The sequence below is a fragment of the Delphinapterus leucas genome, chromosome 1 (assembly GCF_059928025.1).
Source record: "Delphinapterus leucas isolate spDelLeu-1000000601 "Yukka" chromosome 1, BTC_Dleu_Yukka2, whole genome shotgun sequence".
Lineage (NCBI taxonomy): Eukaryota > Metazoa > Chordata > Mammalia > Artiodactyla > Monodontidae > Delphinapterus > Delphinapterus leucas.
Window position 1 is genome coordinate 123,778,026 of NC_143129.1, and position 19,317 is coordinate 123,797,342.

Below are 19,317 nucleotides of genomic sequence, written 5' to 3' on the forward strand. Positions count from 1 at the left end.
TGTAAATAGCACCTACCAGAATTTTGGTATCTTACCTAATCTCAGAATCTTTTAATGGGGCTATTTGATGCATTTGGGTTCATTATAATTCTTTTTTACCTTTACCTAGATTGCTTTTCTTGGTTCCTTTTTCCTCCGGAGTTTTGAAGTCATACATCTTATCTCTTTCCTCATAGGGGTTACCTTTATATTTTCTTACACGTATTTAATCTCTATACACTTCCTTAGTCTAACCAAGACATTTAGTATGCTTTACAACTCCCTTAGCTTCTCCCATGCCTTACTGAAATAACTTGAGGTTCAGTTCTATATAGCTATTTGTCCCCATTAATCCTGTATTCTCCTTGGAAAACAATTCTTTCTTAATTTTCACCATACATTTATATGCAACACTAGGGAAAATTGATAAATTAAGACAAAAAATTTTGTATACCTAGATACACTACTCAAAGTTCAAATTCCTATGGTTGGGAAATTTGCAATTTTAATATATTATTTGTTTTAATGTTTATAATTAATTTTATCAAGGTACATTTCACAGGTAACAAAATTCACCAATTTTAAATACAGTGCAAAAAGTTTTTTTTTAATTGAAGTACAGTTGATTTACAATACTGTATTATTTTCAGGTGTACAGCATAGTGATTCAGTATTTTTTTTAACATTTTTATTGGAGTATGACTGTTTTACAATGGTGTGTTAGTTTCTGCTGTATAACAAAGTGAATCAGCTATACATATACATATATGCCCATATCTCCTCCCTCTTACGTCTCCCTCCCACACTCCCTATCCCACCCCTCTAGGTGGTCACAAAGCACCGAGCTGATCTCCCTGTGCTATGTGGCTGCTTGCCACTAGCTATCTATTTTACATTTGGTAGTGTATATATGTCCATGCCACTCCCTCACTTCATCCCAGCTTACCCTTCCCCCTCCCTGTGTCCTCAAGTCCATTCTCTACGTCTGTGTCTTTATTCCTGTCCTGCTCCTAGGTTCTTCAGAACCATTTTGGGTTTTTTGTTGTTGTTGTTTTTTAGATTCCATATATATGTGTTAGCATATGGTATTTTGACTTACTTCACTCTGTAAGACAGTCTCTAGGTCCATCCACTTCAATACAAATAACTCAATTTCATTTCTTTTTATGACTGAGTAATATGCCATTGTATATATGTGCCACATCTTCTTTAGCCATTCATCTGTCAATGGACACTTAGTTTGCTTCCATCCTGGCTATTGTAAATAGAGCTGCAGTAACATTGTGGTACATGACTCTTTGAATTATGGTTTTCTCAGGGTATATGCCCAGTAGTGGGATTGCTGTGTCGTATGGTAGTTCTATTTTTAGTTTTTTAAAGAACCTCCATACTGCCCTCCATATTGGCTGTATCAATTTACATTCCCACCAACAGCGCAAGAGGGTTCCCTTTTCTCCACACCGTCTCCAGCATTTATTGTTTGTAGACTTTTTGATGATGGCCATTCTGACAGGTGTGAGGTGAGACCTCATTGTAGTTTTGATTTGCATTTCTCTAATGGTTAGTGGAGTTGATCATCCTTTCATGTGTTTGTTGGCAATCTGTATATCTTCTTTGGAGAAATGTCTGTTCAAGCCTTCTGCCCATTTTTGGATTGGGTTATTTGTTTTTTTGATATTGAGCTGCTTGTATAATTTGGAGATTAATCCTTTGTCAGTTGCTTTGTTTGCAAATAATTTCTCCCATTCTGAGGGTTGTCTTTTGGTCTTGTTTATCGTTTCCTTTGCTGTGCAAAAGCTTTTAAGTTTCATTAGGTCCCATTTGTTTATTTTTGGTTTTATTTCCATTTCTCTAGGAGGTGGGTCAAGAAGGATCTTGCTGTGATCTATGTCATAGAGTGTTCTGCCTATGTTTTCCTCTAAGAGTTTTATAGTGCCTGGCCTTACATTTAGATCTTTAATCCATTTTCAGTTTACTTCTGTGTATGGTGTTAGGGAGTGTTCTAATTTCATTCTTTTACATGTAGCTGTCCAGTTTTCCCAGCACCAGTTATTGAAGAGGCAGTCTTTTCTCCATTGGATATTCTTGCCTCCTTTATCAAAGATAAAGTGACCATATGTTCGTGGGTTAATCTCTGGGCTTTCTATCCTGTTCCATTAATCTATATTTCTGTTTTTGTGCCAGTACCATACTGTCTTGATTACTGTAGCTTTGTAGTATAGTCTGAAGTCAGGGAGCCTGATTCCTCCAGCTCTGTTTTTCTTTCTCAAGATTGCTATGGCTATTCAGGGTCTTTTGTGTTTCTATAGAAATTGTGAAATTTCTTGTTCTAGTTCTGTGAAAAATGCCATTGGTAGTTTGATAGGGATTGCACTGAATCTGCAGATTGCTTTGGGTAATATAGTCATTTTCACAGTGTTGATTCTTCCAATCTAAGAACATGGTATAACTCTCCATCTGTTTGTACCATCTTTAATTTCCTTCATCACTGTCTTATGGTTTTCTGCATATAGGTCTTTTTTTCTCCTTAGGTAGGTTTATTCCTAGGTATTTTACTCTTTTTGTTACAATGGTAAATGGGAGTGTTTCCTTAATTTCTCTTTCAGATGTCTCATCATTTGTGTATAGGAGTGCAAGAGATTTCTGTGCATTAATTTTGTATCCTGCTACTTTATCAAATTCATTGATTAGCTCTAGTAGTTTTCTGGTAGCATCTTTAGGTTTCTCTATGTATAGTATCATGTCATCTGCAAACAGTGACAGTTCTACTTCTTCTTTTCCAATTTGGATTCCTTTTATTCCTTTTTCATCTCTGACTGCTGTGGCTAAAACTTCCAAAAGTATGTTGAATAAGATTGGTGAGAGTGGGCAACCTTGTCTTGTTCCTGATCTTAGTGGAAATGTTTTCAGTTTTTCACCATTGAGGACAATGTTGCCTGTGGGTTTGTCATATATGGCCTTTATTATGTTCAGGAAAGTTCCCTCTATGCCTACTTTCTGGAGGGTTTTTATCATAAATTGGTGTTGAATTTTGTCAAAAGCTTTTTCTGCATCTGTTGAGATGATCTTATGGTTTTTCTCCTTCAGTTTGCTAATATGGTTTATCACATTGATTGATTTGCGTATATTGAAGAATCCTTACATTCCTGGGATAAAACCCACTTGCTCATGGTGTATGATCCTTTTGATGTGCTGTTGGATTCTGTTTGCCAGTATTTTGTTGATGATTTTTGCATCTATGTTCAACAGTGATATTGGCTCGTAGTTTTATTTCTTTGTGACATCTTTGTCTGGTTTTGGCGTCACGGTGATGGTGGCCTTGTAGAATGAGTTTGGGAGTGTTTCTCCCTCTGCCATATTTTGGAAGAGTTTCAGAAGGATAGGTGTTAGATCTTCTGTAAATGTTTGATAAAATTCGCCTGTGAAGCCATCTGGTCTTGGGCTTTTGTTTGTTGGAAGATTTTTAATCATAGTTTCAATTTCAGTGCTTGTGATTGGTCTGTTTATAGTTTCTATTTCTTCCTGGTTCAGTCTCGGAAGGTTGTGCTTTCCTAAGAATTTGTCCATTTCTTCCAGGTTGGCCATTTTATTGGCATATAGTCACTTGCAGTAATCTCTCATGATCCTTTGTATTTCTGCAGTGTCAGTTGTTACTTTTACTTTTTCATTTCTAATTCTATTGATTTGAGTCTTCTCCCTTTTTTTCTTGATGAGTCTAGCTAATGGTTTATCAATTTTTTTTATCTTCTCAAAGAACCAGCTTTTAGTTTTATTGATGTTTGCTATTGTTTCCGTCATTTCTTTTTCATTTATTTCTGATCTGATATTTATGATTTCTTTCTTTCTGCTAACTTTGGGGTTCTTTTTGTTCTTCTTTCTCTAATTGCTTTACATGTAAGGTTAGGTTGTTTATTTGAGATGTTTCTTGTTTCTTCAGGTAGGATTGTATATAAACTTAGAACTGATTTTGCTGCATCCCAAAGGTGTTGGGTCATCATGTTTTCATTATCATTTGTTTCTAGGTATTTTCTGATTTCCTCTTTGATTTTTTCAGTGATCTCTTGGTTATTTAGTAGTGTATTCTTTAGCCTCCATGTGTTTGTATTTTTTACAGTTTTTTCTTGTAATTGATACTAGTCTCCTAGCATTGTGGTCAGAAAAGGTACTTGATACGATTTCAATTTTCTTAAATTTACCAAGGCTTGATTTGTGACCCAAGATATGATCTATCCTGTAGAATGTACCATGAGTGTTTGAGAAGAAAGTGCATTCTGTTGTTTTTGGATGGAATGTCCTATAAATATCAATTAAGTCCATCTTGTTTAATGTATCATTTAAAGCTTGTGTTTCCTTGTTTATTTCCATTTTGGATGATCTATGCATTGATGAAAGTGGGGTGTTAAAGTCACAACTATTATTTTGTTGCTGCCAATTCCCCTTTTATGGCTGTTAGCATTTGCCTTATATATTGAGGTGCTCCTATGTTGGGTGCATAAATATTTACAATTGTTATATCTTCTTCTTGGATTGATCCCTTGATCATTATGTAGTGTCCTTCTTTGTCTCTTGTAATAGTCTTTATTTTAAAGTCTATTTTGTCTGATATGAGAATTACTACTCTTTCTTTTGATTTCCATTTGCATAGAATATCTTCTTTCAACCCCTCACTTTCAGTCTGTATGTGTCCCTAGGTCTGAAGTGGGTCTCTTGTAGACAGCATATATATGGGTCTTGTTTTTGTATCCATTCAGCCAGTCCACATCTTTTGGTTGGAGCATTTAATCCGTTTACACTTAAGGTAGTTATCTATATGTGCGTTCATATTACCATTTTCTTAATTGTTTTGGGTTTTTATTGTAGGTCTTTTCCTTCTCTTTTGTTTCCTGCCTAGAGAAGTTCCTTTAGCATTTGTTGTAAAGCTGGTTTGGTGGTGCTGAATTCTTTTAGGTTTTGCTTGTCTGTAAAGGTGTTAATTTCTCCATCGAATCTGAATGAGATCCTTGCTGGGTAGAGTAATCTTGGCTGTAGGTTTTTCCCTTTCATCACTTTAAATATATCTTGCCACTCCCTTCTGGCCTGTAGAGTTTCTGCTGAAATATCAGCTGTTAATCTTATGGGGATTCCCTTGTATATTTTTTGTTGCTTTTAATATTTTTTCTTTGTGTTTAATTTTTGTTAGTTCAATTCATATGTGGCTCGACATGTTTCTCCTCAGGTTTATCCTGTATGGGACTCTCTGTGCTTCCTGGACTTGTGTGGCTATTTCCTTTCCCACGTTGGGGAATTTTTCAACTATAATCTCTTCAGATATTTTCAGCCCCATTCTTTTTTTCTTCTTCTTCTGGGATGCCTATAATTTGAATGTTGGTGTGCTTAATATTGTCCCAGAGGTCTCTGAGACTGTCCTCAATTCTTTTCATTCTTTTTTCTTTATTCTGTTGTGCAGTAGTTATTTCCACTATTTTATCTTCCAGGTCACTTATCTGTTCTTCTGCCTCAGTTATTCTGCTATTGATTCCTTCTAGAGAATTTTTAATTTCACTTATTGTGTTGTTCATCATTGTTTGTTTGCTCTTTAATTCTTCTAGGTCCTTGTTAAATGTTTCTTGTTTTTTCTCCATTCGATTTCCAAGATCTTGGATCATCTTTACTATCATTACTCTGAATTCTTTTTCAGGTAGACTGCCTATTTCCTCTTCATTTGTTTGGTCTGGTGGGTTTTTACCTTGCTCCTTCATCTGCTGCGTATTTCTTTGTATTCTCATTTTGCTTAATTTACTCTGTTTGAGGTCTCATTTTCACAGGCTGCAGGTTCATAGTTCCCATTGTTTTTGGTGTCTACCCCCAGTGGGTAAGGTTGGTTCAGTGGGTTGCGTAGGCTTCCTGGTGGAAGGGACTAGTGCCTGTGTTCTGGTGGATGAGGCTGGATCTTGTCTTTCTGGTGGGCAGCACTGTGTCCGGTGGTGTGTTTTGGGTGTCTGTGAACTTAGTATGATTTTAAGCAGCCTCTCTGCTAACGGGTGGGGTTGTGTTCCTCTCTTGCTAGTCGTTTGGCATAGGGTGTCCAGCACTGTAGCTTGCTGGTCGTTGAGTGGAGCTGGGTCTTAACTTTGAGATGGAGATCTCTGGGAGAGTTCTTGCCATTTGATATTATACGGGACCAAAAGATCTCTTGTGGACCAATGTCCTGAACTCGGCTCTCCCACCTTAGAGACTCAGGCCTGACACCTGGCCAGAGCACCAAGACCCTGTCAGCCACATGGCTCAGAAAAAAAATGGAGAAAAAAAAGATAGAAAGAAAAATAAATAAAGTTATTAAAATAAAAAAATTTAAAAAGTAATTAAAAAAAAGAAATAGGAGCGCATCCCAACCAAAAAACAAATCCACCTAGGATAGGAAGCACTAAGAAGTATACTAAAAAAAAAAGGACAGACAGAACCCTAGGACAAATGGTAAAATCAAAGCTATACAGACAAAATCACAAAGAAGCATACACATTACACACTCACAAAAAGGGAAAAAGGAAAAAATAATCTATATTATATATTAAAAAAGGAAGAGAGCAACCAAATCAATAAACAAATCTACCAATGAAAATAAGCTTTAAATACTAAACTAAGATAAACATAAAACCAGAAACCAATTAGATGCAGAAAGCTAGCCCCAAGTCTACAGTTGCTCCCAAAGTCCACTGCCTAAATTTTGGGATGATTTGTTGTTTATTCAGGTATTTCAGAGATGCAGGGTACATCAAGTTGGTTGTGGAGATTTAATCTGCTGCTCCTGAGGCTGCTGGGAGAAATTTCCCTTTCTCTTCTTTGTTCGCACAGCTCCTGGGGTTCAGCTTTGGATTTAGCCCCGCCTCTGCATGTAGGTCGCCTGAGGGTGTCTGTTCCCTGCCCAGTCAGGATGGGGTTAAAGTAGCAGCTGTTTAAGGGGCTCTGGCTTACTCAGGCTGGGGGGAAGGAGGGGTATGGAATGTGGTGCGAGCCTGTGGTGGCAGAGGCCAGCATGACGCTGCAACAGCCTGAGGTGCGCCATGTGTTCACATGTTTTTTCCCGGGGAAGTTGTCCCTGGATCACCGTGATTCAGTATTTTTGCAGATTTTACTCCATTATAAGTTATTATAAGACAGTGGCTATAATTCCCAATATATCCTCGTTGCTTATCTATTTTGTATCTGTTAATCCCATACCTCTAATTTGTAATGCAATACATTTTGACACACATAAATTGTTGTTAACCACAACCAAAATCAAGATGTGGGCATACCTGCCTCAGAGATATTATAGATTTTGTTCCAGACCACCACAATAAAGCAAATATTGCAATAAAGAGAGTCACACAATGTTTTTGGTTTCCCAGTGCATATAAAAGTTATGTTTACATTATACTGTAGTTCTATTAAGTGCACAATAGCATTATGTCTAAAACACCAGTGTACAGAAAAATAAAACGTAAAAAACAAAACAAAACCAATGTGCATATCTTAATTTAAAAACACTTTATTGCTAAAATATGCTAACCATTATTTAAGCCTTCAGTGAGCTGTAATCTTTTTGCTGATGGAGGGTCCTGCTTCCATAATGATGGCTGCTGACTGATCAGGGTGGTAACTGCTGAAGGCTGGGGTGGCCGTGACAGTTTCTTAAAGTAATACAACAGGGAAGTTTGCTGTATCGATTGACACGTCCTTTCATGAATGATTTCATTGTAACATGAAGTAGTGTTTGATAGTATTTTACCCACAGTAGAACTTTCAAAATTGAAGTCTAGCCTCTCAAATCCTGCTGCTGCTTTATCAACTAAGTTTTGTATTATTCTACATCCTGTGTTGTCATTTCAACACTCTTCAGAGCATCTTCACCAGGAGTAGATTTCATCTCAAGAAACCACTTTCTTTGCTCATCTGTAAGAAGCAGCTCCTCATCTCTTAGTTTTATCCTGACATTGTAACGATTCAGTCACGTCTTCAGGCTCCACTTCTAATTCCAGTTCTCTTGCTATTTCCACCTTATCTGCAGTTACTTCCTCCACTGAAGTCTTGAACCCTTCAAAGTCACCCATGAGGCTTGGAATCAACTTCTTCCAAACTCCTGTAAATGTTAATATTGTGATCTCTCCCCGTGAATCACAAGTGTAATGATGAGTACTTTGCAGAAGGCTTTCAATTTACTTTGCCCAGATCCATCAGAGGAGTCTCTGTCCACGGCAGCTATAGCCTTACCAAATGTGTTTCTTAAATAACAAGACTTGAAAGTAGGCTGCAAAATGGATGTTGTGTTAGCAGGCATGTAAGCAACATTAGTATCATTGTACATCTCTATTGGAGCTCTTGGGTGACCAGGTGCGTTGTCAGTGAGCAGGAATATTTTGAAAGAAATCATTTTTTCTGAGCAGTAGGTCTCAACTGTGGGCTTAAAATATTCAATAAACCATATTGTAAACTGATGTGCTATCATCCAGGCATTATTTTATTTATTTATTTATTTGGCTGCGTTGGGTCTTTGTTGCTGTGCATGGGCTTTCTCTAGTTGTGGTGAGCAGGAGCTACTCTTCATTGCAGTGCACGGGCTTCTCATTGCGGCGGCTTCTCTTGTTGCAGAGCAGGGGCTCTAGGCGCACGGGCTTCGGTAGTTGTGGCTGGCAGGCTCAGTAGCTGTGGGTCGCAGGCTCTAGAGCACAGGCTCAGTAGTCGTGGCGCACGGGCTTAGTTGCTCCGCAGCAAGTGGGATCTCCCCGGACCAGGGATCGAACTCGTGTCGCCTGAATTGGCAGGCGGATTCTTAACCACTGTGCCACCAGGGAAGTCTCATCCAGGTGTTATTGTTCCATTTACAGATCACAGTCAGAGTAGAGTTAGCATAATTCTTAAGGGACCTAGGATTTAGGGGGATGGTAAATGAACACTGGCTTCAACTTAAAGTCACCAGCTGTGTTAGCCCCTCACAAGAGAGTCAGCCTGTCTTTTGACACTTTGAAACCAGGCATCGACTTCTCCTTTCTAGCTATGAAAGTCCTAGATGGTATCTTCTTCCAATATAAAGCTGTTTTGTCTACATTAAAAGTTTGTTGTTTAGTGTAGTCACCTTCATTAATTATCTTCGCTAGGTCTTCTGGATAACTTGCTTTAGCTTCTACATCAGCGCTTTCTGCTTCACCTTGCACTTCTATGTAATGAAGATGGCTTCTTAAACCTCATAAACCAAGCTCTGCTAGCTTCAAATTTTTCTTCTGTAGCTTCAGCATTTCTTTCAGCCTTAGTAGAATTGAAGAGGGTTAGGGCCTTCCTCTGGATGAGGTTTCGGCTTAAGGGAATGGTATATCTGGTTTGTTCTTCATTCGGACCACTAAAACTTCCTCCATACCAGCAATAAGGCTGTTTCACTTTCTTATCATTTGTGTGTTCACTGGAGTAACACTTAATTTTCTTCAAGAACTTTCCCCTTGCATTCACATCTTAGCTAGCTGTTTGGTGCAAGAGGCCTAGCTTTCAGCCTATCTCAGCTTTCAATATGCTTTCCTCACTAAGCCTAATCGTTTATAGTTAGGCTTAAATGATTTAAAACAAGAGACGTGCGATTCTTCCTTTCACTGAAACACTTAGAGGCTATTGTAAGGTTATTAACTGGCCTAATTTCAATATTGTTGTCTCTCAGGGAATAGGGAGGCCCAAGGAGAGGGAGACAGATGGGGAAAGGGCCAGTCAGTAGAACACACACATTTATTGATTAAGTTCACTGTCTTATACAGGCACAGTCCATGGAGCCCCAAAACAATTGCAATAGTAACATCAAGGATCACTGATCTGATCACAGGTCACCATAACAAATATAATAATAATGAAAATGTTTGAAATATTGTGAGAATTACTAAAATTTGCCACAGAGACACAGAGTGAGCAAATGCTGTTAGGAAAATGACACCAATAGACGCGCTTAACCAGGGTTGCCACAAACCTTCAATTTGTTAATTGTATCTGCAAAGTGCAATAAAGTGAAGTGCTATAAAAGAAAGTAAGCCTGTGTAGAACATGTCCATCACCCTGAAACTTTTCTATGGAATGCATTGCAGTCAGTTCTCTCCATCCATCCTCCATCTCCCTATGGTAGCTTTATCAGAAACCAAGTGACTGGGAATTCCCTGGCAGTCCAGTGGTTAGGACTCCATGCTTCCACTGCAGGGGGCCCGCGTTCGACCCTTGGTCAGGGAACTAAGACGTTGCAAGCCACACAGCACGGTCAAAAAAAAAAAAAAAATCACAAAGGAACCAAGTGACCATATATGCATGGGTCTAATATTGGACTTTCTATTCTGTTCCAATATCATGCTACATTGACTACTGTAGCTTTATAGTAAGTCTTGCAATCAGATTATATAAATCCTCCAACTTTGTGTCTGGCTCCTGAAATCTCTGTTCCATTAGCATAGTAGTCAACTAGTGACTGGACAGAGATTTCCTCGAACTCTTGGAACCAATAAAGATTGCAGACTGTGCTGAGGGACTCTGCATGCCTGTCGGGGCACTCCTTCAACACTCAGCTAGGAAGCTTACGGCTCCAATGTAGTCTTTATTTCCTGCTCTTGCAGAGCCTCAAGGTGAGAAGGAGATGAGACCTTGGGGCCTTCTGCTCTCCTGAGCACACACATAGCCCTGAGCATACACATGGCCTTTGAGGTTCCCATGAATATGTTGGAGCTTTTCGAAGCCCTAACAGACATCTCATTTTCTAGCTTTTCCTTCCAAACTTTTTGGTTAGTATATTGCCTATTCCAACTGTACCTTAGGCAGCAGCAACTAAAACATCAGCCTGCAAAGGTTTTCAACAAATGCCCCATGGGAAGCAGCTTTAGCATTGGACCAGGTGATAAAGACAAAACCTTTGAGCCTGTCTCCCAGGGAGCCACCAAAATCAGAACAAATAATTACAAGTCTCTTAAATGAGGCCCCTTTGCTCCCTCCGGTAAGGGGAATGAGAGCTGGTATCTTCATGGCTACTGCTAAGCTGAAAAGCAGGGGATGGGACTGGGGTAAGTTAAAATGCCACAGAGTTCTCTGTCCTGACTGAGAATCAGCTGTTTTGTTGAGTAAGTGCTATCCAGACTGCTGCAAGGCTTTGGTTAATTTTCAGAGTTCTGAAAAATTTGATTCCGAAAGTTTTTATCAGTTTTTTTTCATTACTTTTAAGGAAGAATGGAATTTAGATCTCCTGACTCCGCCATTTTTGCTGATTTCATTCCTCTAATGGATTTTTTTTTTGCTAAAGAGTTGTATTTTCTTGATTCTTTATATGCCTCATAATTTTTTATTAGAGCTTAGGCATTTTGAAGTTTATAATGTTGGATGCTGGATTTTGCTGTATTTCTTTAAATATTGTTGGCCTTTGTGAAGGTGGGTCCAGAGCTGTCTTTATTCAGGGGCTAATTTTGCTCCATTGCTAATTAATACTCTTCTGAGGACTCTGCCCAATACTTTATATATTTGGTGGGTTTTCTACCCTTCCTGGTTTGAACACAGACTCTTCCCAGCCCTTTGGGAGCTCCAGGGTTTATTACATCTACTCCCTTCCAGTGCTTCTTTTCCAGATTTGGAAATTTTTTTCTCCTGCATGTGCAGATTAGACCGAGATGTAAGGGGACCTCTCCGAGTTCTGTCTTTGCGCTGTTCCCTCATCCCTGGTATTCTGCCCTTTGATATCACTTTTGCCATTTGACATCTCTGTAATATGAAATAGCTCAGCTCAGCAACTGCTGAGATATTTGGCTTCTCTCTCTCTGCACTGAGGCCCGGAAACTCAGCCCAAGCAGTAAACTAAGAAAGTGGCAGGACTGAACTTGTTGGGGGTTTTTGTTTGGTTTTTTACTTTCAGGCAGCACTATCCTGTACTGGCTGTTGTCCAATAAATGAAAACCAACATGTCGTCTCTTTTGACTGGTTGTCCAGTTGTTTAAAGTAGTACTGCTCATTCAGTCCCTGATACTCTGTCACGACCAGAAGCAGGAGCATTCGTTAACACCTAATTAACACAGATGTAAATAGTTCTTTGTCTTATTGGTCTTTTCATCACTGTTTTTTTCCTTACACCCGAAACTTTCCTTCTGCTTAGATTTATTTATTATTATTATTATTATTATTTTCGGTACGCAGGCCTCTCACTGTTGTGGCCTCTCCCATTGCGGAGCACAGGCTCTGGACGCGCAGGCTCAGCGGCCATGGCTCACGGGCCCAGCCGCTCCGCGGCATGTGGGATCCTCCCAGATCGGGGCACGAACCCGTGGTCCCCTGCATCGGCAGGCGGACTTTCAACCACGGCGCCACCAGGGAAGCCCTAGATTTATTTATTTATTTTTTGTGCTTTAAAAAACAATATTGTTTTATTACTACCAGCAGGAGTGGCCCGCATGGGGTGGTGGGTACACTGGGCTCAGGGTATGTGTGGGCTGTGAGGGGTAGATGATAATTGGGAGGCTGAAGGAAAGGGAGTGGGGCTGGAGGCCAGGCCCAAAGGCTCCTCCGATTTACTTCTGGGAAGAGGTAGACTTAATAAAGGAGTCATGGCAAGCTAGGGCCAGGCCGCCAATAAGATTAAGAAATTCTTGGAAATCTAACTGTCCATCAGAGTCGAGGTCCAGCTTCTTCATCATGCGGTCAAGGACACCAGGGTCCTTCTGGTTCTTTGTGAAGGCACCCAGCTCTGTATTCATGAAGATAAGGAACTCGGCCTTGGAGAGTTTGCTGTTGTTACCGTCCCTTCCAGCATGCCTTTGGAAAACAGCAATCAGAGACTCGATGCACCGTTCAGCCTCTGTAGGGCTGGACGTTTTTGCCATGTTCGGAGAGGAGCGAAGCACAGGGCTGCGAGCGAGGAGCGGCGAGGCGCGCACTAGATTTATTATTTTTTTTGCAGAAGTATATTCTGGTAGAAGAGATTCTTGGGTGGTATGCCTTCTGAACCTTTGTGTGTCTAAAGCTATATTCCTTCATTGGTTGGCTTGTCAAATAAATCTATGTTCAAAATCAATATAGCTTTAAGACATTGCCCTATTGTTTTCCAGAATCTAGTGGTTTATATAAGGTTTCGAATACCAATTTGTTGATTGTTTTTTTCTCTTTAGAAGCATTTCAAATTTTTTGTTTTTCTTGGATTTCAGAAATACCTGTGTTCCATGACACATAAACTCAATTGCTTCGATAGTAGGAGGATATAGGAGGATATTTTAAAAATCTAGCACTATGGAAAAAAAGCTTGAAAAATGAGGCTTTCCCCTACAGATTTTTATGTGCTCCTAGTCACCTGTGCACTCTCTCTGATGCTTCAGTCTTGCTTTTCATTCCTGTCTGTGTCCTCCTTATTTCTTTGAACTTCCTCATCCAGTCTGCCAATGGCTCTCGCCTGCTTTTGTAGGATATTTTGGGCCCTGTGAACCAGGCCTATGCTACTTGTTTCGTTAACAGTCATCCGCTTTGTGTAGAAACATAGTCTGAAAGTTTTATTACCCATATAAAAAAGCTCAGAGAATTATCTGCTAAAACTTAGAGATTTTTACAGTTCAGAATACAAATGTTCTGAAGTTAGGTGTATCAACTGTGCAGCTAGGTCTAAAAGAAAAGTGTTTCAGGTAGAAATTCAAGTTCCAATATGAGGGTAACATATACTTGCTGGTAAATCTTATAGCCTGGGAAATTAATTTGAGGCTTAAATGGGCACAAAAGAATGATATTAGAGGTGGTAATGTGTTACAGGGAGCATTGAAATGCCCATTTTCATTTTGTGAATTGTTCCTTAATTATGTCATGTCATTAAAGTTGAAGCCAGCCCATGGAAGGCCATGGCTGTTGATTAAAAGCAGGAGAAACAGTTTTGCTTTCATGTGTGTGTGTTTTTAACCTAGTGTATCTGCTACACAGGATAAAAAATGACTATCCCCTTCCCAAACATTCAGCAGAGAAGAGGAAAAAAAAGGATGTAATCTGGGGTAGATGCTTTTTGTAAGAATATGGTTTCTGAAATGCAAGTTTCAATATCATTGTACTGTAGCATAGCCTGACAGAGATTTGATAGACACTCGAAAGGTGAAAAAAGCTAAGTTACATTCTTTTGGGATTTTAACATGTGTACAATGAAATACGAGTTTAAATACTTCGATCAACAACATTTGTCAGTGTTCCTCTCTATGGCTGCAGCACAAACTGTTTTCAGTGCCCAGTATGTATCTTTATGGCTGAACTAGGTTCATGAAGGGTTTTGTTTCCTAAGGGGCTCTGGACAAGTTGCAGAGTCCAACTATACACTCTGGAAGGGGAGAATATGCAAAAAGAGGTTGGAAGAATAAACTAAAAGAATATGAGAGAATACACATTTAGGAGTTAACCTTAGAAAACAGAGTAAATTTGCCTCCAAATTTCTGGTGTTAATTTTTGTGTCTTCTTTACGCTCTCCTCAGCAGGTATGTGGACTTGCTGATGGGGTGTTTTGAGTGAGTCCTGGAATAGCTTGTGGAGGTCACCAGAATGCTATGGATGGGGCGCCCACTGGAACGAAGGAGCCTCGGGCTGGGCTTACTTAATGCACCACTGTTCTAGCCTCTAACCTTCTTGTGCTTTGAAACGCAGATGGCAGAAAGTGACAATGACAGAATGTTAATTCAAATAGGCCCTTCCCATGTTGAAAGACTGGTAGAAAAGAAGAGCTCTTTTGAAAAGAAATGCTTTAAAAAAATTTTTTAAAGGCCAAAACAGAAACAGGATGTTCTGAAGGCAGTGCAGAGAAAAGGTCAAGGTCCAAGATTTAGGCAGACATACAAGCATGCTATCCAATGTAGAAAGATCTACATTGGATTTGGGAATGAAGATCTTAAAAATATCTTCAAGAAACTACTGAGATATAGTTGGGTGAGATAGGAATCTTGGGCAATATGGACTCCTTATAACAAATGCCTGGTCTCAGGAAGGATGAGCTCCTGTTACAGAAGAAACAGCATGTGGTAGAGAGGGAGAGCCTGCATGGCTCTCCATTAAGTTGTGCACAACTTTGGTGTGCAGTCAAACTAGTTGGTGAAGAAACTTTGGACAAGCCTGATTCAGGGAAGTTTTAATTTTTCAAAAAGAAAGAAAAGTAAAGAGTCAAGCATTTCTATCTTGGGGAAAGAACTTATGAGAGCAGAAATGATTAATCCCACAAACGCCAGCTGCTTACATTCAAGTTGGCACTTTTGTACATTACTGGTGACAATTGTAAACTAGTATGATTCTCTTGAAAGCAATATGGCAACATAAAGGGAGAACTGTAGAGACAGTCATAGCTCTTAGCCCAGGAATCTCACCCTGCGGAATGGGTCCTAAGGAAATAATTCCACCCAAGCAAGACATCTACGTGCCAGAAAATATTCATTGTAAGAGCTTTATAATGACGACTAGAAAAATGCTTCTGAGAAACAATATACGTATAAAACAGTTGTGAAATTCTTTAGTAAATTATGCAACATTTAGTCTATGGAATATTATTCAGCCATTAAAATTATAATTATGAAGACCATGAATAACAAGGAAAAATGTTCACACTATGACGTTAAGAGCAAAAAAGCTGACTTAAAACACAACGTACATTATGATGGCATCTGTTTAAAAATACGTATGTGAGTGGAAAGAAAGTGTGCACAACAATATAGTTATGTTAGTTTGATGGACTTATGGATGATTTTTCTTTTTTCAAAATTGGGTTTAATAAATGATACATCTTAATAAAGTGCAGTGGAAATAGAACTGATAAAAATAGTAAATAATGAAGTAAAGCTGGCAAAGAGGATATATAAGGCAATGCTGTATAACGCTTGTGGAAATTTTGTTGCTTTAGTCCAGCAGAGGAAAATCACTGTAGATATGTACAGTATAATTTACTTTCATGATCAAAATGGCCATGCAGTTGAAGTGAGTCCAATGGAGCTCTTCTAAGCCTTGGCATTATGTGTATGGTCTTCCTTCCACAGTCACCAGTTAATGGAGATGGAGCGTAAGCAAGACTGACCAAAACACTAGCTTATCAGAAACAGATTTGCCGACTCCTGATTCCCCATCCCCAGTGACCGTCCACTCCCACCAAAACTTACCTCCATGTGTTTAATATATCCAAGTGAATATGTAATATGAATGTATCCTTGTGTTTGCATGTATGTGTTTACTTTTAACTTTTAGAAATCATGTACTATTTTATACATACAGAAAAATATATGAAACCTATAAGTGCAGTCTACTAAATAATCATGAAGTGAATCCTTGTATAACCACCATCTAGACTGGAAACTGGATTGTTGCCAGTACCTTAGAGACATCCAGTGATGGCCCCTTCTCTCACTAACCAGTGGTAGCCAAGGTCAGGAAGTACTACCCTGATGTGGGGGGAATAACTGTTCCCTGCTTTTTCTCATGGGTTCCAGGTGCACAGAATTGTGTTAGTCATAGTTGTTGGTTCATGACACACTGTTATGACCGGTGTATGCAGAGGTAGCTATTTTCATTCCATTTCATACTAATATGATGAACATGAATTCATTACCTAACCCAAGCACTAGAACATTACCACTAACTTATAGCTTCCTAAGTGCTCCTCAACTATCCCATTCCATTGCCTCTTTCCCAGAGATACACAGGATCCAGAGCTGTGTATTATTCTTTCCTTGCTTTTTTTAGAAATAGTTTAATACCTATACATGTGTCTTCCCCCTCCTCTTCCTCATAACATTTAATTATGTCTGGTTTTGAATTTACATGGATGGAGTTATACTGCACATATTATTCAGGGATTTGATTCTTTCCCTAAAATTATGTTTGTAAGATTTATCCCTATTAATGTGCTATCTCTAGTTTGTTTATTTTCACCTCTAAGTAGTATCTGATTCTATAGATGTACTGCAATTTATTTATTCAATTTAATGTTGGTAGGCATTTGTGTTTCCAGCTTTAAAATTATGAACAGTGCTGCTGTAAACAGTTTTGAACACATTTCTGGATGCACAGATTCTGGTGTCTCTCTAAGTTATATTCTGGAAGCACACCAAATGTACATTTCAGCAGGGTTTGGAAATCAATATTCAACCAAAGTTGAGGTCAAATGTTAATGCCATACTAATAGAATCAATTCTGTTGCATAAGAATAAAATCTGAAATTTTATTAAAGTGTAATTATAGTCTAAATGTTGAAATTTTTAGTAAGCAAGTTTGAAACATTTGAAATGATACACTATTTCTCAGTGCTGTTGATCATTATCAGTTCTGTTGGTGAAATTATGATCACCATAATGCATTTTTACAATAGATACTTACTTTGAATTAGAGTCGGGGAGAAGCAAGGTATCATCACCCACTCTGCCGAGATAGGGCTCTATGAGGAAGATGCTGGCACCGGTGCTTATTATGTATTCCTTTCTTTCTAGTGGTAACAGGCTAGCTTCACTAAACTAGTTAGGTAAAAGGCACAACTCCACTTCAGCTCAGGAACTTGAAAATTTGGCCTATTGTGATGATGCAATTTTACTGAAGCAAACCAAAGCTTTGGGTATTTCTTGAAGAAGATCATATCTATTTTCTGAAGTATATTTAAGCCATTAATAGTAGCCTCACACATTTTTATTCCTAATATTTTTGCCTTCAATTTTTTTCCTACACCCATAAAATTGAGGAAAAAATTGTTTTTAAACCTCGAATTTAGAAGTGAAGCAATGCGACAATGTGGTTATGTTTCAAGATTTTGTTTTAAAAGTCGTGAAAATTTCCATCTGCATCTCAGCTTTCTCTACATGCACAATAATTTCAAATTCTTCTTTTGAGTAGAATGATGGGAGAAATTTTTTTTCAGCAGGTGTCAGGTAAGAAGTACTTGCATTTTCAAGGCACGTGAGTTTGGTTGCTTCTTCAGCAGCTTCTAGCAAATACATTATTTAATGTGTTCTAGCACATCCTGCTTTATTGATATTGTTCACTGCAATGTATAGTATTAATGTTTTTGTTGTTTTTCTTTTAACACACAGAGGCTGCTTTTCTGATTTTAAAAAACACATCCTGTGTAAGTACAATACAAGAGTGTTCCAAAATCTCTTGTATGTCATGTAGGTTGACTTGGGTGAGAGAAAAATAACAGAAATGGCCCAACATCATTCTTTTTTTTATTGAGGTATAGTTGATTTACAGTGTTGTGTTAATTTCTGCTCTACAGCAAAGCGACTCAGTTATACATATATACACATTCATTTTTATATTCTTTTCCATTATGCAGGACATTGAATATAGTTCCCTGTGCTATACAATAGGACCTTGTTGTCCATCCACTCTAAATGTAATAGTTAACATCTACTAACCCCAAACTCCCAGTCCATTCCTCCCCCTCCCTCTCTCCCTCCCCCTTGGCAATCACAGGTCTGTTTTCTGTTTGTGAGTCTAATTCTATTTGGTCAATAAGTTCATTGGTGTCATTTTAGATTCCACATATAAGTGATATCATATGGCATTTGTCTTTCTCTTTCTGACTTACTTCACTTAGTATGATAATCTCTCAGTCCGTCCATGTAACTGCTAATGGCATTGTTTTGTTCTTTTTCATGGCTGAGTAATATTCCATTTATATCATATGGTATATTATATATACCTCATCTTCTTTGTCCATTCATCTGTTGATTCTTTATCCATTCATTCATTTAGGTAGTTTCCATGTCTTGGCTACTGTGAATAGTGCTGCTATAAACATAAGGTGCATGTATCTTTTTGAATTATAGTTTTGTCTGGATATATGCCCAGGAGTGGGATTGCTGGATCGTATAGTAATTCTACTTTTAGTTTTCTGAGGAACCTCCATACTGTTTTCCAGAGTGGTTGTACCAACTTACATTCCCACCAACTGTGTAGAAGAGTTCCTTCTTCTCCACACCCTCTCCAGCATTTGTTATTTGTAGACTTTTTAATGATGGCCATTCTGACTGGTGTGAGGTGGTATCTCACTGTAGTTTTGATTTGCATTTCTCTAATAATTAGCAATGTTGATCATCTTTTCATGTGCCTATTAACCAGCCATCTGTATGTCTTCTTTGAGAAATGTGTTTTAGTCTTCTGTCCATTTTTCAATTCGGTTTTTGTTGCTGTTGAATATATGAGCTGTTTATATATTTTGGAAATTAAGCCCTTGCTGTTCGCATCATTTGCAAATATCTTCTCCCAATCCGTAGGTTGTCTTTTCATTTTGTTTATGGTCTCCTTTGCTGTGCAAAAGCTTGTAAGTTTGATTAGGTCCCATTTGTTTATTTTTGTTTTTATTGCTATTGCCATGCGAGACTGACCTAAGGAAACACT

General features: G+C 38.5%; 1 protein-coding gene across 1 annotated transcript; it reads right to left on the minus strand.

Annotated features, from left to right (window-relative positions):
* Positions 1 to 12,315: 12,315 nt before the first annotated feature.
* On the minus strand, positions 12,316 to 12,827 carry LOC111178312 (protein S100-A11). Its single transcript, XM_089896935.1, has one exon. The coding sequence runs from the start codon at positions 12,810 to 12,812 to the stop codon at positions 12,501 to 12,503; it is 312 nt and encodes a 103-aa protein (XP_089753061.1). The 5' UTR covers positions 12,813 to 12,827; the 3' UTR covers positions 12,316 to 12,500.
* Between the last annotated feature and the right edge of the window lie 6,490 nt (positions 12,828 to 19,317).

Bases quoted from the DNA above. Each gene is read 5' to 3' on its own strand.
- LOC111178312 (XM_089896935.1), bottom strand. From the start codon at position 12,812: ATGGCAAAAACGTCCAGCCCTACAGAGGCTGAACGGTGCATCGAGTCT.